This window comes from Artemia franciscana, chromosome 1 (assembly GCF_032884065.1).
Source record: "Artemia franciscana chromosome 1, ASM3288406v1, whole genome shotgun sequence".
Lineage (NCBI taxonomy): Eukaryota > Metazoa > Arthropoda > Branchiopoda > Anostraca > Artemiidae > Artemia > Artemia franciscana.
This window is the reverse complement of record NC_088863.1, coordinates 33606313-33630983: the sequence shown is the minus strand read 5'-3', so window position 1 is coordinate 33630983 and position 24671 is coordinate 33606313. Positions and strand designations below refer to the sequence as shown.

Here is a 24671-nt window from a genome sequence, read left to right as displayed (position 1 = left end):
ATATCTATATTATAGATATAATTTCGTTATTTGGTATTTATCATTTAAATTTCTTGCATCACTCTAAACCACGATAAAACCACACAAATATAGATAGTAAAAATATTTGAGTCAGTGATAATTTTAAAATGCAGATTAACTGTACTTTCATACAATTATTATCAGTGTCAACAATCCAAGCCGCAAGTTTCGCGCATTTAATAATTTATTTTGGGATTTGTATCGTCAGCTAGTTAAAATGTGCAGTATGGAGCACGAAAACGAAAGACAATTTTTGTATTGAATACGGAATACATAAAAAATTTCCAAACATAAAAGTCACACTAAAGAAATGAAACTAAAGAAAATCAGACTAAAGCATTAGGCTGAAATCTTATTACCTGGATTTGACTGGAGTAGCTTAAATACATTTGGTTTGCTTTTTTGTTTGGGAGGGGGGGGGGTCAATTGCTTTCGGTTTTCCTTTTAAAAAATTTTGTTTCTAGTTTTCTTATCTCATCTTGCATTATTCTTGTTGTTCCATTCTTCTGGTTTCGTATTGCTTTTGTTTTTTTTCTTTTGTTGTATTAACGTAAATGAATAAATAAATTTTGAAACGAATAAAGATTAAAAAAACAAATATTTTACTATTGTAGCATAAATGAAACCCAAAACGAACAGAAACTAAATATATAATCATAGCAAACATACAACATATACTAATATAAACGAATAAATAAACCTTAAAATAAATAAAGCTTTAATTAAATATTCGAATCAAGATTGAAACGAACAAAAATCAATTCAAAGAAGAGTATGGGTACTTCATCCTTCCCTAACTATAAAAGTCTAAAACCTACTGCGTCGTTGGCGCTTTACTGAAAATGGCACTATATTACAAAAATTTTCTTACGTACTTATTACAACATTGAAAATAAAAAATTAAACTGCAGTAAAATCAAATTTTGGACTGACCGACTTTTTAGCAGTTGACATCATTATATATCAAATATTTAGTTTAACCTTATTTCTTCTCAAGATCGTTCACGACAAATTTAGTTTCACTACAAACAAGAATGCCTCCTTTCCTAACTATCAAACAGTTCGTGGTAACGGGCTGTAGTAAGGAGCGACCCGGCTCAATAGTAACCAAAACTCTAAAAAAATGGAACTTTGATGCCAATAGTTACATCAAAAGAATCGCATTTTAATGCTGATTTTAAATATATAAACTTCATCAAGACGAGCCAAAAGTTACGAGCCAGAGAAAATTTGCCTCATTTTAGAAAATAGGGGAAAATACCCCCTAAAAGTCATAAGATCTTAACGGAAATCACATCATCAGATTCAGCGTATCAGAGAACCTTGTTGTAGAAGTTTCAAGCCCTTATCGACAAAAATGTGGAATTTCGCATTTTTTTGCCAGAGGACAAATCACGGATGCATGTTTATTTGTTTTTTTTTTTCCAGGGGTGATCGTATCGACTCAGTGGTCCTAGAATGTCACGAAAGGGCTCATTCTAACGAAAATTAAAAGTTCTAGTGCCCTTTTTAAGTGACCAAAAAAATTGGAGGGCACCTAGGCCCCCTCCCACGCTCATTTTTCCACAAAGTCACCGGATCAAAATTCTGAGATAGCCATTTTATTCACCATAGTCGAAAAACCTAATAACTATGTCTTTGGGGACGACTTACTCCCCCGTAGTCCCCGTGGGAGGGGCTGCAAGTTACAAACTTTGACCTGTGTTTGCATATAGTAATGGTTACTGGGAAGTGTACAGACGTTTTCAGGGGGATTTTTTTTGGTTTGGGGGGGGGGAGAGTTGAGGGGGGGGGTTACATGGGAGGATCTGTCCATGGAAGAACTTCTCATGGGGGAAGAGACTTTCAATGGAGGGGGCGCAGGATTTTCTAGCATTATTTAAAAAAACAATGAAAAAATAAATATGAAAAGTTTTTTCTACTGAAAGTGAGGAGCAGCATTAATACTTAAAACGAACAGAAATTATTACGCATATGAGGGGTTTACCTCCTCGTAATACCTCGCTCTTTACACTAAATTATTTTTAGTATTTCAAACTATTTATTCTACGGCCTTTGTGATTCAAGGGTCATTCATAAGGAATTGGGACAAAATTTAAGCTTTAGTGTAAAGAGCGAGGTATCGACGAGGGGTGAGCCCCCTCATATACACAATATAACATCTAATATAGAAGTTCGCTAAGTAAGTTAATTCGTAAGTTACGTATATTTTTTACTTATGAAAACGTTAGTAAAAAATTAGAAGTTATAGTTGCCTTTTTATGTAATAGAAAAATTGGAGGGCAACTAGGCCTCCTCTCTCACTCCTTTTTTCTCAAAATCTTCCAATTATAACTATGAAAAACCCATTTAGCCCAAAAAAATTAATATGCAAATTTCGTTTTAATTATTTATTCGCGGAGAGCCAAGATAAAAAAATGCATTAATTTAAAAACGTCCAGAAATTAAACCAAAAAAATAAGTTTTTTTAATTGAAAGTAAGGAGCGACATTAAAACTTAAAACGAACAGAAATTACTCCGTATATGAAAGGGGCTTTTCGTCCTCAACGCCTCGCTCTTTACGCTAAAGTTTGACTCTTTCTCTTAACTCGACTTCTTAAAAATTTAAAAAACTTTAGCATAAAGAGCGAGGCGTTGAGGACGAAAAGCTCCTTTAATATACGGAGTAATTTCTGTTCGTTTTAAGTTTTAATGTCGCTCCTTACTTTCATTTAAAAAAAAACTTGTTTTTTTTTGTTTAATAAAAATCTAGAGCCTACTACGTCATTCGCGCTTCACCGAAAGCGAATTATAATACAAATATTCTCTTTCCCAGTTATTACAGCATTGAAATGAAAACATATAGTACACAATTCAAATTTTACTTATTCAATTTAATTTATTATAAAAAGAAATTTACTTTCTCATTTTTTATTTATTCAATTAGAATCAAACCTTTACCCTCCTTACGCTAAGTGCATATTAAATGCGTTCAGTACCTTGTGGCAATTAAATGTTTCTCCTTGTACTACAGAAATATTGCACCCAGATGGCTACAGGTACACAAATTTTTGTCCACTACACCACTGCGCGTGTGGGCGGTTCTAGCAGACAATAAGTTTAACGTAATCGACGAAATTAGGTTCCAATTCGGGTATTTAGTCTGTTGGTAAAAGATGTTCTCACTAAAACTGAATTCCACGTCAGCAAACTGAAGTGGAACTGAAACAGGCTACCCATACCTTGCCAACATATATTGAAGTTAAATAGTTTTACGTGTCCCATACTTAGCACTGTCATTTCTAGCCTATATTGTGGCAAAGTGGAACATATTTACTATAGGCAATTTACATGATGTTTATCAGTTGTAAAGTTACTTCATTCCAATGATTATTTTTATTTAGAATTTTTGAAACTTGATGAGAAATTATGAATATATTGATTGCTTGAAAAACAGTAAAATCCACCAGAGCACTATAGTAACTTTGATCACGTCTTATAGTTTTTGATACAATTTTAGGAAAGGTAGAGGTACACCAAGACTATAAATCCAAATTATCGCACTGTTGGACCCCTGGCCCTAATTATCATCTAAATATCCTTTTTCTCCTGTACATAAATTGTGTTTTGCACGACTATAAATACACTGCTATCTCGTTTAACCTAAGGGTAAAAAATACTCGGCTTTGCATTAATCAGGATACAAGATTATTTTTGATACGCCAAATTCGCGAGAATTTCCTCGCGAGTTTCTTTAGAAAGTGAGGTAGACCTGTCCTTTTTTATGTAACCTGTCCGTATGGAGGTTGCATTGTAACAAGTTAGGAGTATTTGCCGTGTAGAGTAGCCAATATCTTGAATAGATATTAGGGATGTTATGCAGGGTAGTTTCCCTATGTGAGAAGAGAAGAACAGTGCAGCTTTGGAAAAGGTAGAGGATGTGTGGATCAAATTTTCACTCTTAGGTTAATAATTGAGAAGTGCCTTAGCTGTCAAATACCTTTGGTCCTCAGTTCTATAGATTATGAGTAAGCATTCGATTCTGTTGATAGAAGAGCTTTAGCAAAAATCTTATCCTTATATGGTATGCCAGACAAATACATTAAAGTGATTAGTGCTATGCACGAGAATAATACTGATACAGTTAAGGTAGGAAATAAGGTTAGCAGCTAGTTTAGTATTAAATCAGGAGTTAAGCCGGGTTGTGTTCTATCCCCCTTTAAATGGATCATTTTGATGGATTTTGTCTTAAGGAGCACAGGAGAGGCAATGGTAGACCATAGAATTAAATGGGGAGAGGAGAAACTCTCCTGAACTTAGATTATGCAGATGATTTGAGAATCCTAGATGAAAGTATAAGCAAAATGAATGAACTTTTAGAGGTTTTGCGAATTCAGGGTAATAGAATTGATAGTTAATGATAAGAAGACTAATTCGCTAATTCTAGGAATAAGTGAAGATGAAAAGGTGACGTTGAGTAATGAAAGGTTTGATCAGGTGGGCAGCTTCATTTCCCTTGGTAGAATTTTTAGTAAAGATGTTAAAAGTAGAATAGCAAAGGCTCAGGGTGTTATATCACAGCAGCAAAAAGTTTGGAAAAATAGGAGGATAAATATGCAAATCAAGGTTAGAATATTGGAAGGTACAGAGATGAAAGTGGTCTAATATCGCTCTGAAGCATGGGCACTCCAAGAAGCGGATGAAGGTTTACTAGATGTTTTCTAGAGAAATTGTCTACGAATTTTTCTGGGTACCCGACCGTATTTCAAACAGTAGGCTGTATGAAACATGTGGTCCAATCCCACTTCCTGGGGCTGTAATGAAAGATAGGTTGGAATGGCTCGGGCACGGTCTGTGGATGAGGAATGACAGATTGCCAAAGATTGTCCTTTTCGGCCAACCGTCTAGGGCTAAACGGAAAGCAGGTCGTCCTTCTATGGGGTGGGAGGATGTCTTAAAGCGAAATTTAAAGGAAATGGAAACTTCCTAGGAGGATGTAAAGAGGAAGGCCTTGAATAGATTGGGATGGAGCAGGAGCGTGCGTAGCTGTGTTGGCCTCAGGCGGATTGGTGCTACGGCGAGTTTAGTGTTTTCCTCCACAATCCTTGCGATTTCATGCTTCGGAAAATAGGTTTCAGCGAATTAAATTGATATTTTCTACTTCAGTGCCGATATTCCCAGAAATTTGAGATATTATTTAAATATCGCATTTCGTCGTATCGCTGATATGGCGTATCGTCATTTTTGTTTCTTGGCAATTATCACATTGGCCAGATTATATGAAAAGGCTGCCTTACGAACAAACATGATACATGTTTTCGTATTTAGCTGAGAAATTTTGATTATATTTTTAACGGAGAGTTGAGCATGAAGATATCGAATTTCCAGATTCAGAGACCAACTAGCAGTAAGAGTGGTAGTTCAGGCCGTTGTTCCCGCCAGTCTAGCTTCGAAAAGTTTACCTGGAAATGTTGGAAAACATGAACAAATATAAGGAGACTGACCACGGGGCAAGAGAGGCACGTAAGGAGGGACACGATAGTGCACGAGAGCCCGTAAAGAGACAAACAAGATGGAAAGTCTGTAGGGAGGCTTGTGAAAAATATCCCCAAGATTTTATGACAACCATGGATTGACTAGTAAAATCACGTAAGGAATTTCGGTGAGTGATCTGTCTTCACAGGCAACTTATAGGCCGTTGAATCACGAGGATAATTTTCTTAGGGATTGATTTCGAAAGATTTAGACGTATTAAACTTCGAATTCTAAAAATGGTATGAATTTGGTGACAACAATGGTGCATGTGGTGTTTTGTGGGAAAGCTGGGGATACGGAAGTGGCCAGGCCATCGTATGAAAGAAAACATATAATACTTCGGTGAAAATGGGGGTCGGCATGGCATTCCGTAGTAGTATGAGGGATATGAAATCGACCAAACCATCCTGTCTAGAAAATGAGACAGGTAATATTTCGGTTCTTAATAAAAATATTTATGAAATTTGTGATATTTCGTGTCACCTTTTAGAAAAAGATGAACCTCAAATATAGCATCACTAAGATCATGTACCGATAAATAAGCACAAGGATGAGGGAGAGTGTGCTAGATAAAGTTGAAAATAAATTTAGAGTGCGTGCATTTCCTCAAAAAGCTCGAGAAATTAGAGTGCAATATGAAAACTAAATGTGGGAATTCAGTTCCCATTCAATACTGAATTATTTATTTCTTCAACAAAAATAAAAGCTAAAACAGAGACCAAATTTGCGCAACGGAACTTCAATTAAAAAATTCAGTCTAAAATAGCAGACTCCAATTCCCATTTGGTGATGTTTTTATTTTGTTTAACAGAGGAATTAAGAAAAATTAGAATATAAAAAAGGAATGCAAAAAAAGACATAATTTATTTGCAGTCTACCATGGCAGACAGTAATATTTCAGGCAAATTATATTTGTTAGCTCCAAACTGGAAGAGAAGAAAAGGGCTTAAGAAGGAGGTGGTCTCCACTCTCTTAGCGAAGAAAAAAGAGACGACTGGGAATCAGATATAGAAGGACTACAATGGGTTTTGGAAAAGTCAGGTTGCATTGAAGATGTGGTTGGAATGAAAGAGCATGTGAAAACATTTGAGATCTGTCCTATCAACTTTCTGAGGCATTTGGTCCCGATTTATCGGGAGCGAGGAGTCCATCCGGGAAGTCAGGGATGATAGTCAGTTCCCTAAATTCACAGCTGTTGGGTCAGTTCTGATTACCTTACCTAGGCCTTCCCTTTCCAAACTATGGTACCTGGGAGTTACTCTCTCCCATTACCCATCATTACCTATTCCCCCAAACCCTTACCCGGTAGCCCCTTCCACCATTCTTACCCTGTGCTGGTGTTAACAACTTATTCCCTCCATGACCGTCTCATGAGGTGGGACCCAGAAAAAGTTACTGCAAGTTTCCTGAGGTTTGTACCCAATTCTCCTTCACTCTAATCTGCACTCTGACATTTCGTGTCTTTTACCATAAGTAATTCAAAATGATGTCATTTGGTAATTTTTGTTTTGATTTAGATATGGCTGCTTTTTACCGTTGAAGGTAAACAGGCTAGTTGAGCCATTTTCTCATGACGCCTGATATTACCCCGTATACTCCATTCTTTGTTTCCCTCAAATGTAAATTCAAAGGACGAGAAAGTTCCTTGTTTAACTATGATATAAATTCCTGATAAGTAATGATCCAGAACCCATAAGTTGTTTGTCCTTTTTTTTCTTATTTTGGTGGTGGTTTGGTGGGTATATGAATTCCTCTCGCAGGCTAAGCCCCATAAATGCAACTACTACTACTATTACTAACAACTCACCACAGCACCAAACCGACTGAGGCCAACACAGCTACGCATGCTCCTCCCCCATCTCAGTCTGTTCAAACCTCACTCTTTAAACCCTCCCAAGAAATTCCGATTTCCTTTAAATCTTTCTTTATGACATCCTCCCACCTCAGACTAGGACGTCCTGCTTTCCGTTTAGCCCTAGAAGGTTGAACGAAAAGGAAAATCTTCGGCAATCTGTCATCCTTCATCCGCAGAACGTGCCCTAACCATCTCAAACTTTCTTGCATTATAGCCTTAGAAAGTGGGATTGAACCACACTTTTCGTACAGCCAACTGTTTGAAATACGATCAGTCAGTCGGATACCCAGAACAATCCGTAGGCAATTACTCTGGAAAACATCTAGCAAATCTTCATCCGCTATTCGGAGCGCCCATGCTTCAGAGCATAAATAAATGAATATATTAGCACGATCATTTTCCACGATTCTGGGGGACTCCCTTCTTCAAAACCCTAAACTTAGCTGCGATGGCTTTACAGCTCGTTATCCCAAATGATGTTAATTGGAGACATGTTGGATCGCAGTAGACCTGAGACAAAAATTTTCTGTTGCTGCACTATCGGCATTGGCCTGAGATGGAAAACTGGAAAGTTTTATTTGAAGTTTGGAAGTTGCTGTCTTGTGCTTTGGGTTTTCTTTTTATCCTTAGAGACTCTGACCAGTGGGGCAATGTGATGGCCATTTATCTTTAAAGGGAATTGTTAGGCCCCTGGCCGTAATTATCAGATAAATGTCATTTTTCTCCAGTATATTAGTTATGTTCAAACGACTTTAAAGGCTTTGATATATTTCTGAATATAACAGTAAAAATGACCTGCCTATGAATTCATAAGTTCACAAGACCAGAGCGTGATTTTCCGAGCTAGTTAATTGAAAATGAGGGTAATGTTAGCCCACTTAATTCATTTTCCCCTGATTTGTCAGTGTCCTACTGACCCAGGAAATATGTAATTTAGTTCAAGTTCGAGTTTATAATGAGCTGATGATAAGCTAATGCCCCTGCTTATACTAATCTTAGTCCGCAATTTGAATGGTGGGAGGCCTCATACAATTGCTCAGCTTCAAGCCCTCCATAATTCCAACCTATGCTGAGGCACCACCTCCAATAATGAGGATGATTAAAAGGTGTTTTGGCTCCTTTCCTCATCCACGAAATACGCTAATCTTTGGATCTCTTTGCCTTCGTTGGGCTAACCATCCGACAAGATGTCTTTTACATGGTTACAATTCATCAATATAAACATCGGACCAAACTGACCTCTTGTTAACAACCTTTCGTACGCCCACAGACAATCCATTTGGACTTATTTATGGTAGTCCATAAATAAAAATACATGGAGGAGCAGGTATTTTCGTTTATAATAGAGCCATATACCATACTCATGTCTGAATCTCCAAAACTCAGCAGGGCGAAGAAGCTCTGCGGGCTAGGATGATCCTCCCAAATAAGTCTGTGATCATCGGGACTATATATAACCTTCCAACCTTCACATCGACTATGAGAAAGCTATCCCTGTAAAACAAAAGGCAAACAAATGACGGCTATTTGCAAAGAGTGAAAAGGACAGAATTTTTTTCATAAAAGTCCTTAAGGACACAGTTCGGACGATTGGGTTCTCTAGAAATTGGACTGGTTCCTTTCAATTCGCTCCATAAAAATTAGCGACGGCACTATTATCCAAGACTCGCAGGGAAAGTGCGAAGTTCTTGCTAAGGTGCTTGCCGAACTCTCAAATCTGAAAGACGACGGTAAAGAAGTTCCTGATTTTCCTGATCGCATTGCAGCTGTCCTTCATCATGTGAACTATTGCACTCCTAAGGTCCTTCGCCCTCTGCAGAGTCTTGATGTGACAAAATCCATGGGTCCTGACAATATACCTAATATTGTCTTGGAGACCTGCAGTGCCAAGTTGGCTGAACTTCTGTCATCGCTTTTCCAGCTGTACTTTTACTCTGGAACATTTGCATAAGTATGGAAATATGTCTATGTCATTCCTATGCCTAAAAGAATATGATCCAATGAGCGTGGACTCTTATAGGCATATCAGCCTCCTCTCCCTGCATTGAAAAAGTTTTCAAAAAAATTTCAAATCATTCCCTTTATCAGTATCTGGAGTCTAACGAACTTTCAGAAGAACAACAATATGGAACTCACATCCCATGGTTTTTTATGAATTTTATATGTCGTTTATTTTGACCTCATTGAGGACCCAGGAACTTAATTTTGAGACAGTCTAAGCTGTATTTCCTTCTCGTGGAAAGATTTACGTTTTCAAACTTCTTGGTAAAGAAATGGCTGATTCTCACAAAATTTACCTTCAAATGCAGATATTAAATACCGAATTCGATTGTAAATAAAATAGAATTGTTTTATTTTATCGTTTACTTTAATGTTCTAAGGTCATTTTTCAATAGAGTCGTTTAAATTAAACCAGGTTCAAAAGGACCGGAACTGGTAGCAACTTATGCCTTAAAAATCTGCTTATGCCCGCGTATGATTTGTTATTGTCTGGTCGTTATATCTAGCTCCTACTTTTTTTTAAAGTAATCTAAATCGTTTATTTTAGCATTATCCAGTTACCAGGTGCTCAATTCAGTCAGTGACGGTCTACGTTGTATTTTCCTTCTTCTGAATATACTTTAGGATTTTTAGACTTCTCAGTCGAGAAATGGCTGATTTTAGCCTTGCTTACATTCAATCGTAGAAACCGAAAACTGAATTTGCGTGTAAATAGAATAGAACCATTTTATTTTATCGGTTAACTTTTCTTTTTTATTAATCTTGTATTTAGACAGAGTCGTTTATGGTTCAATGGTTAATGGGACTAGCAACTGGCCTTAAGAATCTGTTTACGCTCGCATATGATTTATTTATATTTGATGGTCCAGAAGTGTGGGAAAATTTAGATGAAGCCTGACAAAATAATATGAAAAGAACAAAGCAAAAGCTAAGGTTGTGCCCATGTATTGTCGGTCAAACTTTGACTACGAGTGGAAGAGAAGGCAAGAAATTTCTAAGCCCAATGGAAAAGTAATTAGAATTCACAGAAAAGGAGCCCTACGAGACCCTTTCAAAGGAAGTGTATACAGGATAGTGAAAGAAACTCGATTAAAATACGAGGTGTGAGGAATACAACGATTAAAAATTACAAGCACGACTTGGCTTTGTGAGACAGAATTCTTTCCCCTAGGACAGGGGTGCTTTTGAAAACTCTGGGACAGCTCATTCAAGGCGGGAGTTAAGTTTTTACCAGAGAAGAAAGTAGTGAGCAACGTTAAAACTACTAACGAACAGAATTTAGAAAAGAAATTTATTCCAAATTTGTGCCTCTCCGACTCTTTGCGGTAATTTTGATGTCACGCCATCGAGCAACACAGATTGACAGAGTCAAATATAGGGAAAGACGTTTCCGATCAAAGACTCAACAAGATATTTTTTACATGTTTTATCAAGCTGGAAAACATTATATCATTAGTTGTTGTTTCCAATGACATTGTTAAGATTGTCTGGAAAACTTCAAATTCCCGCCATTCAAGGCGGGAGTTAAGTTTTTACAAGGGAAGAAAGTAGTGAGCAACGTTAAAACTACTAACGAACAGAATTTAGAAAAGAAATTTATTCCAAATTTGTGCCTCTCGGACTCTTTGCGGTAATTTTGATGTCACGCCATCGATCAACACAGATTGACAGAGTCAAATATAGGGAAAGACGTTTCCGATCAAAGACCCAACAAGATATTTTTTACATGTTTTACCAAGCTGGAAAACATTATATCATTAGTTGTTGTTTCCAATGACATTGTTAAGATTGTCTGGAAAAATTTTACGTTGAATGTAAGAGATATCTTGCTGGAAATGGAATCTACATCATCTTCTGTGTTTTAGGTATGTAAAGAGTCAACAGTCAATTTCACTGAAGAACTTCTTAGTATTTCAACAATTAATGGATTTGTTGTCAAAACTCGAAACGACGATTTTGAAAGTATAGTTCACAAGAGTCCAGGAAAAAGGAAGCCAATCTCTACCGAAAGCCTAAGGAAGTACCGTATTTCATGCGGTCTCAATCAAAATTAAACCGTGGCGTTTTTATCCGGGATGGTATGAGGATTACCATTTCTTAGAATACAATATTAAGACGGATGCTGCCTTCTGCTTCCTGTGTTTCCTTTTCTCCAGTGGTCCCAGAAGCGACCAATTCGAAAAAGCTTGGGTAAAAGCCGGTCTGCGGCAATGACACAAAATGAAGAGCAAAGAAAACGTAAAGAAAGGGAAATTGGCAAGTCATTTTTCTTTTGAGTCACAAAAAGCATCTTTGTTCTATTTTTGTCCCTTTGTCAATAATAGTGCTATGTGGATTTCTTACTTCATAAAAAAATTCGAACAGAGGTTTTGCAGCAAGCAAAAGGTGAAGAGACAAACATAAAAATTGTGAAACTTTGTTTTCGACGCTACAGGAACCCCAGCAAGACATGGCAATGGGTTTATGATAATTGAGGAACAAAACGGCAACTTCGTTCAAATTGTTCAACTTCTAGCAAGAAATTTGACAGCTCTTGATACCCAATATAGACCATTCAAATTTACCTATTTACCCATAATTCTTCAGAACGAGTTCGTGCATTTCTTTCAGCAGAAGTAAGGGAGAAGATCCTCGACGAAGTTTTGAATTCAGAATCTAATTCTGTGATACGGTACCCGACGCTTCACATTCTGATAAGCTTGCAGGTGTAATCCACAATACCAGCTCGGAAGGGACACAGAAAGACACCATTAGATGTTAGCGAGGCTAATGACCAAATCGGGCAGGGTATGACAGAAAGGATAATAGGAACATTGTCGAGGAAAGGAATTCCGCTGGTTAAACTAGTTTACCAGTCTTATTACTATGCAAGTGTGATGTCTGGTAAATTTAAAGGACCCCGGCAGGAAATATCTCAACTTCCTGATTGCCTTGTGCCCTAATTTCTTTGACAGGCCCACATACTAAATGTCATTATAAAAACATAGTGGAAATTCATCGTTTTAGGATAGTTGAGCTTTTTAATATCCTTGACAAAATATAGTTGTTCTTCTCTTCATCTACAAAGCATTTTGCCACACTTAAAAGAGAACTCTCTTCGATTGAAAACATCCTTAATCTCCGAAACTTATTACGGACTTGGTAAACTACAAGAGCTGAAACCATACAAGCACTAATTATTTAGTTTGAAGCAATAATTTCAGCCCTTTAGGAAACAAAATAGACAAGGAACACAAATGTGAAGTCAAATGCACAAGCTAGCTGCCTTCTAAAAGGGATTCTAAACTTCAAATTTATCATTTGCCTCATCTTTATGAAAAAGCATGTACAAGATCAGGATAGCAACAGAAGAGGGGATCAACATCATCGATGCAATCGATATGCTTGAAGCTATGAAGAAACTTTTCGAACGAATATCGAAGGATAAAATGAACAGTTTCTTAGACAGTACAAAAGTGTTTGCCAGAAAGAGAGAAGTCGATCTAGAGGCAGATTTTGTCTGTCGTCGGTGACTTAAACCATCTCGTTTTGACAGCTAAGCTCAGAGTCAAGCCGAGATTTCAATGCATCAGTTCTATGGACAACATTTTGGAATCCTCCTTGAAAGGTTAACCACAGTGATGGGAGGTAATCTCAGAGCTTGCCTTTTCAATTTTCAGCCATTTTGATCCTAACTTTAGCCTCCTTTAAAAACAAAGGGTTTTGAGTTGCAGATATTAAGCTAGCAACAACGTTTTTTCCAAACCAAAAACGACTTCCAGATTCTACTACTTTTCAAGTAGGGTTTGAAGTTCTGTTTTAGTTTTTCAATGGCGCTACTTGCTTCAAAGAAGTCCTAGGTGAAGGAAATTGCCGGCAACATCAGATTAAGCAAGCCAATCGCTTTTGTAAATTGACTGCAACAGCAACATATTGCAGTTGCCACTGCCGAAAGAACATTTAACAAGCTCAAGTTTGTTAAGATTTTGCTAAGAACTGCCAAGGTTGAATTCGACTAGATTCCTTATGTTGCTGGCGAATGAGAAACACCTTACCGATGCCACTGACTTAAACAAGGTTTTCCAGCTGCGGTCCAATTTGAAGAACAGGCGAATACAAACATTGCAGTCCTCAGTAAGAAGAATCATATTAAATTTTCACGGATCGTATAATGTGACCTAGGAGTCATTTAAATGATGGGATCCCCCTAGCCTTGGTCCTTCGAGCCACCCCTGATTGCATAGTGGAGTGGATTGAACTTCAGGGAAAAGGATACAAAATCAGGTTATTGTCATTCGAAATTCCTTTGTCTTTCGACAGAATATGGTATCGTGGCCTACTAGAGAAATTTTACACTTATGGTATCAGAAGACGTCTGCTAAAGGTGATTGAAAGCTTTGTTTCTGATCATTCACTACATGTTGTTCTTGACGGGTTGAACTCCCTCGAACATAGAATAAAGTCAAGCTTACCCAATGATAGTATACAGGGACCATGATTTTCATTTTTTACATAAATGACATGAAAGATAACCTTGCGAGCTCTCAGCATCACCTTGCCGATGACATCATAACACATTTAGTCGTCCCAAAACTTGATGATCAATCAAAGCCCCTCTGCTACTACAGACAGATCTTTTGGAAATTAAAAGTGGTTTGATGCCTTAATGGTCAGATTCAGCGCATCGAAAACAAGAGCTGATGATCTCCCGATCAAAACCACGCATACACCCCAGCTTCATTTTCTTGAAAGAAGCAATAAAGAAAGTTGACGAGCTTCGTCTCCTTTAAATCCACTTCTCCACAGATCTCTCTTGGAACAACCACATTTATCGGTTGAAACCCACTGCTGTATGCTGGTGCTGTATGCTGGTACAAAGATCCAAAATAGGGCTGATTAGACAAGTTTAGTCATTCCCCACGACTCTCTCTAGTCTGTTTGTGAGAGGTTTGATGCAGCATCAAAGACTGTTTTCTACTAGTACTTAAATTCGCCTCCTTTTCTAGAGCTTTTTCGTATTGTGTCTCCAATTATTCAACCAATAAGACAGACACGAAGGCAAACAGCTTCATCCGAAGCTGTACTTCAATCTGGAATGATCTGTCTGACGAAGTTGTCACTAAAACTGTTTCTGTTGACTCTTTCAAAAGAAGATTCAATATTCATCTAAAAATACCGATAAAAGTCTAGAGGCAAATCAAATATTTAATTATACCTGGCACCACCAATTTAGGAATAAAAGATAAATGATATCTTTTAGTTGGAGTCAAGTTTGAGTTATTGGCCTTGGCAATCTGGTGAAGAACAGTGAATTACATTTTATAAGCCTGCAATGGGTTATCCCCAATCTTGTTTAGGTTAGGGAGGGGAGTTATAGGTGAGTTCTTAGTATATGCTGAGATTTGAAACCTAAATTTACCAATATTGATTATATCATCCCACTTCCCCCGTATCTGGCAGCACTGGGCTCTCGTACCCTGTCTTCAGAGATTGGTGAGAATCCTCCCCCCCCCCTCACCCTCAATTCACAGTTATAAAATAGTTGAGGATCTCATTGAATTGAATTTGTCTCAATCAGTATATTATAAATAGGTAAATCAGCCTAATCCTGAAAAAGAACTATGAAACCACACAATTTGGAAACCGAAAACACTCCATATAACTGAAGAGATAAAACAATTTTAAATTTCCAGACTTGCAGGAGGAATTAAAAAAAACTTTTGACAAATCCAATTCAAACCATTGATGTTATTGGAATTTCTAAGGATTTAACTGATTATAGCTCATGGTCTCGCCTTTTCCCATATAAATTTATTAGTGGAATATGGCAACAATTCTTAGTTTTAAAGCCATATTCATAGTTGTTTTTTTAGTCGGGAGCGAAGTTACGATTTGAGCCAAATGATACCGTTTTGTGTTATTTCTTTGATCCTAACTTCAATTAATTATTTTTTTTTCTTGTCAACATTTAGTTTTTGCGTTATAACTTTTAAGGCCTGGGTTCTCTGACAATTTTCAGATATTCTGAACTTAAAAAAGAGGTATAAATGTCAGAGGCGCCATTTGGACCAAGTCTTGGGGTGGGCATAAACTCCATCTTGCCCCCCCCCCCCGACTCACTTCGTGTCGCATAATCATCTAGGAAATGGGCATTCGACAGAATTCGAGAATTTTATTATGTTTCTTACCTACTTTCAAAGTTTACAATAATTAATAGCAAATAGCGTAATTACCCCAAGGGTCGTCAAGTAATTACGCTCTTTCGTTAATAGGCGTGCAGTAATTTCAAATCAATTGGACAGAATGGATTATGTTGGACATAATGGATTATTATGGCCGGCAAAGGGCCCTTTGTGGTGGAAGCTTGGGCTCCCCTGGAAAATCTGGGGTGGGCATTTGCACACCCCTGACCCCACCCCCCCAAATGGCACCTCTGATAAATGTTTAAAAAGTGACTATAGGCTTGACACACCCATAATTATAAAGTGTAGTTAAACTTATTTTACTAAGCATACATAATTATCTGGGTTTTTTAAATTTCACTTTTAGCCATTTTTTAGTTGTTTTTCTTTTTTTTTCTCTGAACACGGTAAATTTCACCAAGAAAAATTTCAATGAGCAAAAAATTACTAGTGTCAAAAATAAACTAGTAAAACCTTTGAATTCATCATAAGAAAATTGCGTTTGAAATTATTCACAATTATTTTCAAATCCCAAATTTTGCCAGAAAAGCCAAACTTATGAAATTATAATGAAAGCAAACACAAGAGCGGAATGAGTAATTTCTGAAAACATATTTTGAATCAGCGTTGAAAATACAATGAGAACCTTAGAAGTATAAAAATAACACATGGCAGTTTTTATACCAGTGATTCGACCAATAAAGGGAGATTCGTGTCAACATCGTAATACGATTAGTGTCAATAGCTGGTCATCGTGCACGCGAATTTTAATGAAGTGCTATTTTTTTTTCACTGCCTGATGCCATATTTCCCCTTAGAAGTGTATACGGACGGCAAAAAAAAGATTCTTGTTTTTATTGGCTGGGGGTTTAAGTGCAGTTTCTTTTTAGTGATCAAATCTCAGTTGTTTTTTTTTAGTTTAATTTTATTTCCGTCTCTTTCTTGCTAAATTTTGAACTCATTTGTTAGTTACGGTAAACTCTCTTCGGTTGATGATTTATGTTAGTAAGTTTCTGCTCGTTATAAGTTTAATAGAACTCTTTTATGAGATCAAATTAAAAACAATTTTTTTTTAACTGGAAGTAAGGAGCAACACTAAAACTTAAAACGAACAGAAATTATCTTGTATATGAAAGGGGCTGTGCCCTCCTCAACGCCCGCTCTTTACGCTAAAGTTTGACTCTTTCTCACAACCCTACTTTTTAAAACAATGAAAAACGAATTCGGTTATTTGAGGCATATAAAAGAAGTGCAGTCGCTTCATTTTTATGAAAGAAAACTTCAATGGAAATTGTGGGATAAGAAACGAAGGATCGTCATAATTTGAATCATAAAATTCTGATTTAAAAAATTACAGTTAAGCTGCAATTCGTTCTTTTGGTGTTCTTTTGAATTTTAAAAGTAATGAGAAAACTGGCGTCCCACAAGGCTCTATTCTGGCTCTTTTGTTATTTTTATAATTTATCAATGGTCTTCCCATCAGATTGCAGCGAAAACCTTTAGGAATATTACTTAAAGATGACACGGCATTAAAAAATAAAGGAGAATCATTTGCTGTATAGAAAGAGCATAATATGAGTAAAATAATAGTACTGCTTTTACTTCATTAATACGTTTCCTTCAGAAGAGGTCAACCACTAAATATTTACCTAAATTATTAGCTTAAACTTTATTTGCATAATTATAGTAACACATTGAACCTCTGAAAATGTTGCTAAAATAAAACAGTTTTATTACCAAGAAAACATTTTTATAGACTACAAAATCTTCCATAGGTTTCAGAAACTGGATCATTTCTATTTATATCCTTTAAAACTTTTGAATTTGAGGCATATAAAAGAAGTGCAGGCGGCTGCAGTATGCCCTTTCACTATCCATCAGAGGACGATTGTTTGTACGATAAGTCATTACTGTAAATTCCAGTTCGCAAGACCGCTTATAGATTTACTTAATATAAGATTCCTACAATTACAACATAGAATTCAAGATATTCAATCGGGTATATCATCCATGTTTCTAATAAGTACAATTTGTGTGAGGGATTTCTTTCTTACTTATGACTTACGATGACTTATTTGAGAGACAAACTAAACAAATTATAATAAATAATTAGCGAGAAAAACTCGAAGCGGGATTGACTAGTTGTTTATTTGAGGATTTTTTTTATCCTAAGAAATGGTGTTTTCTCCTTCTTTTAACCAAGTCTTCTTTTTTCATACATAAACAAATTTGTTTTAACCCTAATTTTCTAGCAACTTCGTAATTGATTTTATTCGAGATCTTACTCCTAGCCCTATGAGCCATACGCTACCTTTCGAGGAATTTATTTTAATGTGTTAAGATGTTCTTTTACTAAATATAACCTGATTTAAAATTTTACATGATGATAACAAATCATTTGCAGCATCATTAAGTAAAACTGCAAAAGAATCCTGCAAATCAATTAAAATAAAAGCAGGTTAACAATTATATCAATGACTGAAAGGAAACAGGCCCTGGACTTGATGGCTAGAGGATTTGTTTGTCCATTTTATTAAAAAGATTGAATGCATAAGAAAAGCCCCAATTCAGTAGATACGGAAATTATAGTGAATATTTTTGCATTATTTATCTGCCAATGGATTCCTTTGCTGCAAAATAGAAATATATTAACGTTCAAAATGTGATAAGATGATACAAAATATGAAATACGATTCTTTTTTCTATCCTATCAAACCATTAGAACACATACTTAAACACTAACTCTTTACTGTAAAGTAAAGGAAGGAGAAATTCTTTACTGTAAAGGAAGCATTATTGAAGGGAAATAAATTAATTTCCTTGACTAAGTCTTCAGGAATGAAAACACATTCTGAAGTTCATTATTATTCAGATCTTGAATTAAATTTATTGTAGATTTGTTGATGGATAACAGGATTATTTATATACTTAGGGCCTGTCAAGACCTCTGGTTTGTATGTATGCAATACTTCGGAATAATTTAATAATCTTTCTATATTTGAAAGACCACAGGAAACGGTTTTTTGGTCATACTGTATCATGTATATTAGGGGACATGGTGTATTTCTGTAGGAGGTCATTCAGCTACAGTCAAATACAATAATCAATCAATATTCTATTTTCCATGTAATGCATTACTAATTTTCTAAATACAGTGACTAGCCCTTGGAAAAACAGCTGATTCTAGCCCTTGCTAAAATTAATAAAACTAAGTCGATAACTAAAACTGATTATTTGATAATGCAAGTCACTGAATAGGAAGCATATGAAACTATTGTAAACAGTTCTAATCCAGAAATAAGACTTCACTTGAGGAGAAGTAACATAATGTCAGCTATAGACATTGCACTTGATTTTTTTTTTTTTTTTTTTTTTTTTTTTAAGACTGCATTCAGTAGATTGAGCCAATCCAAGCGTTAAGCCAAAGCATTTTTAAACTGCACCTTTTGGGGTATACTCCACTTGACACTGTCAAATTATTTATTGAAAAAAATTTAAAATATCTAAAATTCCCCCCTTCTTGTTCAAGCAGCTTTTTGGGTAACATCCGTGAAATTAATATTTGAATCACAGATTAAATTTTTAATATATGAAAAACTTACTCTTTCCAAAATAAGAGACTCGACTTCGCTTTTGTTTTGCTCAATTTCTGTCATCTGATCGGAGAGCGGACCAACACTTGATATCTGAGCTATGCGCGTCAGCTCCTTGGCCATGTCTTGCACATGACGATTTGCTGTTTTGCAGCTTTTAAAAGCCATCTGGAAACGAAGGACTTGTATCAGTTTCGTCAAGCATTATAAAGAACTACAGGTAAAATTAAGACGAAAAAGGAAAAAATCATAAACTTCTCCACAAAATTATCCTTTGATGCTAAAATTTAAAAAGACATTTCTTGTTCAATGATCTTTCAATAAACGAAATAGCAAACAAAGCTTACCTAAAATGAAATCAAACAGCTAGAAATAGACTTTTGAAAAAATAAACAAAATATAAAGAAAATGCTCTGAAAATCGAAATCTAACGATTAAAAACATAAATATACTAAGTTTTGAATTTTCTAAAAGATAAGATCCATAAAAGAACTAATTAATAAATGATTTGATTTCAAACACAGCACAATTTTGCTTAATTTAACTGCTTAAAACCATCAAAGGCAAAGAATGAACAAGAAATATAATGAAATTTGTTCCGACAAATGTAACACGCATGCATATATTTCTAAGTAATTTGTAAACTCGAAAAAAAGTCCTGTTTTGTTAACTTGAACAAAATTAACTTTATATTATTTTTTTTACCAAATAATATCCTTTTCTGAAAGGAGTCTTTCTTTTGATGAATTCTTAGGTATCCTAGCAACAAAATTGTTTTTGCCGAAGATATGATATGCGATTTTTTATGAGATGCAAATTAAATTATTGTCACTATCTTTAGCCCTAACAAAGTTCTATAGGTAAAAAAGGCTTACTGAAGATGCATCGATCAAAAAATGGCACTGTTGGTTTCAGAGGTGATACAGGAGTGTGAAGCCTTCTTCATGTATTAAATCTTGCCTTATAATCGTAAAGAAATCCAATAAAAGGAATAAAAACAGGTTGCCTAGGAACAACTTTGGGCCGAGTTACAGGGCTGAAAAGCTATCAAACTGACTCGCGTTAAACTGTTGGACAGTAGACAAAAGTTGGGACTCGAACAGCATTCGATTGATATCTCTGGGACCAATTAGCTGAGATCGGTAACCTCTGCGGTAGCTTTTCGGGGAAGAGGCGAAAAAGACAAAAAGGGCGAGATCCACCTCAAGCATAGAATGACAGATACCTGCCCACTTAGGGACATATCCCAATAAAAGCTATAGGATTGACGTTTACAGTCCAAACACTAGCATGCTTCACTGTTTCATAGTTCGAGGAATTCCCATCTTTTGAAACGACAATGCCTACTTATGTCTCAATCAAGAATAGCCAACTGTTTAACATATCTTTTGTGTAGTCTACTTAAGCACACACGCCAAGCTTCTTACCTCATAAGTTTGCCCCTAACACATCAGAGTATTTTTTGCGATACTCTCAGAAGAGATTCACGCCATTTTTGATCATCTTTCTCGTGTCCTATTTACTTATACTTGCTCCAGTATTTGAAGAGGATCGGAGGAAAAACCCCACCTAGTTCTACTGAAAATTTGGCAGTAGGAGCGGGGAAGGTGGCGAAGGAACCACAAGATGAATGTGAGCCTTACCATTTTGTAGATGTAAAATACTTGTATAGCTTTGGTTCATAAAAGGGTGTTACATGCATAAATCTCTGTAAAATTTTGACAGTGGGGGAGGGACCGGAGGGTCTAACCCTGATAGGAATGTTTTTACCCAGAGTCAGGGCTGCACATTACCGGAATTCCACAGCTTTCATCAAATGACAACATAATCTGTTTTAATGCGATGTCAGGACTAATTTAGTCTTTACACTTAGACTTCGAATCCTTGCATGATTCTTATCTAAAAAAAAGTACAATATCTCTACCCTTTTGTTAAAATTTGAGCAAAAGAGAGGTGGAAGGGGATTTTTTTGAAGGGTATATGAGCCCAACTTGTGCCTCCATTAACACGCGTTTAAATTATATGTATGGTCTCAGTTTTAACATGATGTAACAAGTCCAATTCTAAATAAAACTTATCTACAGGCAATGATTAATTGCATAATTTGACGCCCTTGCCCTAGGAATTCCATGAATTACCACCCCCCCCCGCCCCACCTCTCAATTCATTATTTGGGCCTTTCAATAATCATGAGAGAAATGGCCACTTAAAAATTTTTATTCGATGTCATGGAGGGTTATGGGGGCACAGGGGGCGTAAAAGGACTCCGTTTCTTGGCCCTTCAGCCAGGAAGTTCAATGGGGGGTTGGGGGCCAGCCATCCTGTGCGGGGTTTTGGAATGGGGGACTAAGGGGATTCAAAATAGCAACAGTTTATGGGGTATAGTTTTAGGGAGTATGTTGAAGTTTCTATACTGTTCATTCATTCAAATTAAATCTTATTAAATTGGATGTCACAGTAATGCACGAGCAACACTTTATTCGTGTCGTGTTTTATTTTGTACATGCTTTCGAATTTCATTACGGAAGTGGAAGAGAAACAGCGTATTTTGAAATGGTCTTTAAGGAATTATGGAATCACTTTTCATGAAGCAAAAGGGTCTTTGGAAATACCATGTTGAAAGTTTCAAGTATCTGATAATTGAAACTTTTAACCGATGGCGAAATAGCATAAACAAAGATATGGACACGTAGCACCTTTATTGGCGAAACCAACAGAAGGCTACTCCAACGCTTCATTCTGTCTAAGCAAAGTAAGTCTAGTCTTTGTTGTGTAAAGGCTGTTGAATTTGCTAGCCATGGCTAGCTAGCCCTTTGTCTAGGAAAACTAATGGATAAAGAAAGGGAGACGGTCTTTAATTTCTCTCGCAAATTAATATTTTCGAGCACTCAGAAATCTAGTCTAAAAGTATGTAAATTCACCAGTTTACGGTACTTTCATCTCTTACTCAATTAAAAAAAAAAATGAATGTAAATGCAAAATTTCTGGGTGAGTAGAATCGACTTTTTCGGTTTCCTTTACTGCACCAGGTACCACTGACGCTTGATTTTCCTTTTTAATTCTTCTTTATATATTTAAGTATGGAAAAATACAGGGGGAAAGGTAGGAGGCAAGGAAAAAAATGATGGTATGTATTTTAATACCTGTTGTTAAAACTAAAAAGTTCAAAGGGAAACATCTTATTAACAAGGGATCCTTCAAAATCTACACAGTATATTTGAAAATGCTCATTTCTAGAGAAAACTGTGTTGAAATGACCCTTCTTCCTTGGATTTATTACTGTACATTTCTGTCCCATTAAATTAAAATAAAGAAAAAAGGACCCAGAATATAATCTCCTAATACGGTTGCTATTACTGATTGAGATATAACTGGACGATTTAAACAAGAAAGTCAATACTGAAAGCAAACAAAAACTCACAGTATAATTGTGGAGCTTATCCCGAGCTTGCTGAAGGGTTGTTATGCACAACAACTCAGAGAGAAAACCCTTCTTTTCGTGGATCCAGGCTCGAACTTGTTGGTAAAGAGCCTGGAATCGATTCCAAGATTCTAGTGACTCACCGACCTAAAATAAAGCATTTGCAAATATAAAAGGTCAAAATAAAACGACTAATCGTAGACAAATTTTACAAACCAAATACTTACAACAATGATTTAATTATTGGTGTAAGAACTTTGAATCATTTATTTATACCAAAGGTCTATTAAGAATTTTGCTATTAATCATTAGCAGTGTTGTATATTTTTTACCATCGCTAGTATATCTAAAACTAAACACCTAAATTTTTCAAGGTGTCAAACTTTGTATTTGCCATACAAATTCAAGTTACTTCTATTAATGTTTCTATTTGGTGTGAACACATTAAAAATTCCTTTCAGAATACTGGGCAATTTTTAAGGGTTATCCCTACTTACTTCCGACCACAACCTTATCGTATATTCAGATTTTTCCATCGTTTTCCCACTAGTTTTCTTTTAACCTGAATCCAAGGAGACATAATCTAACAATAGATATGCAAAAACATTAAGAATTCTTATAGTGCATTTAGGTCTTTCATTAAGTTTTTTTTCCTCTCTATATAATAGGCTAATTTGTTTAGATTTGCGTTAGACTCGGGCGTTTGTTTATGAACGAATTTTTTAGTCTTCTTCCACCGCATGCTACTTGAAGGAATGACAGGATTCAGTGACTAAGCCTGTAAAGAGCATTTCGCTGTCTAAACTACAAAAACAGAGGATTAAATATGGAAAGCTGAATAAGATAGCAGCTAGGACAAAGGAACAAAGAAAAACAATGAAAATTTACTAATAGGAAGTAAAAGAAAGAGGGAAAAACAACGTTTATACAATGTCCAGTCTCTTTGTTTGATTCAAGTATCCTGAAACTGCACGCCTAGCCTCTTAAATAAATTAATTAGCATTTTCATTAAAGATACAAGAGTCAGAAAACTCTTTTACTCAGGAAGAGCATAAGTTTACACTAAAAAAGATAATGATAATAATGGAGCCTCCCCATACCGCAATCATAAGTGGAACAACTACTTGAATTAATGCTAAATAAAAATTAAATAAATTTACAGTAGCCAGTAACAATTTGTGTCAGTTTATAATTAGGAGAAGTCCACATACCACTTCCTTTTTTTTTTTTTTTTTAGTAGTAGTATTAATTTATTAACCAAAGGAAATAACACAGACAAAATTAATCGGTAGCACACCAAAAGCGTTGCTTGCGAGGGTGTGTTACTAACAAAAAGAACAAAAAATAGAAGAAAAAAAGAACAAAACAAAAAAACAATGAGTTAATCTAAAATGAGCAGAAAGGTGAAACCGTGTACCGAGAAAAATAAATTTATATAAATAATTGATACACAATCAAACAACATAATATCATGATCCCGAAGCAAAAAAAAAAGAAAAATAAACAATTATTTTCAATACTAAATCAATCAATCTCAATCTATTTCAAAGGTATACCTACCAAGAAACCCCATACGCAGCACGGCCTTAAATTGATTAATGGGCAATTCTTTAATACTTGGAACAAGCTTATTCCATAGCTTAGCCCCTCTATAAATAAATGAAAAAGCAGTCCTACTTGAAACTAGGCGAGGAACTTCAATATCTCCACTTGTTCGAGTTCTATGATCATGAATATTAGACCTATCCCGAAAACTTCCCGTAAAACATTCTGGAACGCACCCATAATGGTACTTATACATAAAAACCGGTGTATAAAAATCACGCAATCCGGCTGCAGGCATTATATTTATCATACTATACATTGACCTGACCGAATCCCGGTTCCCTATTCCACAAAGTGATCTAATGGCGTTATTCTGCAGTACGCGGATTGGGCGAAGTATTGAGGGGAATGTCCCAAGCCATACAGACGAGCAATACAAAATATACGGATGAATCAGAGAAAAATATAATAACCGTATAACATTTGAAGGAAATAAATGTTTTAGTTTACGGATAATCCCTAAATTCCGCGATAATATTCTACTTATAGCTTTTACATT

The 24671-nt window shown here is 35.9% G+C and overlaps 1 protein-coding gene across 1 annotated transcript in view; it reads right to left on the bottom strand.

Moving 5' to 3' along the window:
• LOC136028707 (muscle-specific protein 300 kDa-like) overlaps positions 1–24671 on the bottom strand; it is a gene marked incomplete in the record, with an annotated part of 463479 nt that overhangs the window by 178607 nt on the left and 260201 nt on the right. Inside the window, 2 exon segments of the mRNA XM_065706609.1 lie at positions 19156–19314; positions 22568–22714. Coding sequence (XP_065562681.1) covers positions 19156–19314; positions 22568–22714 — 306 coding nt within the window.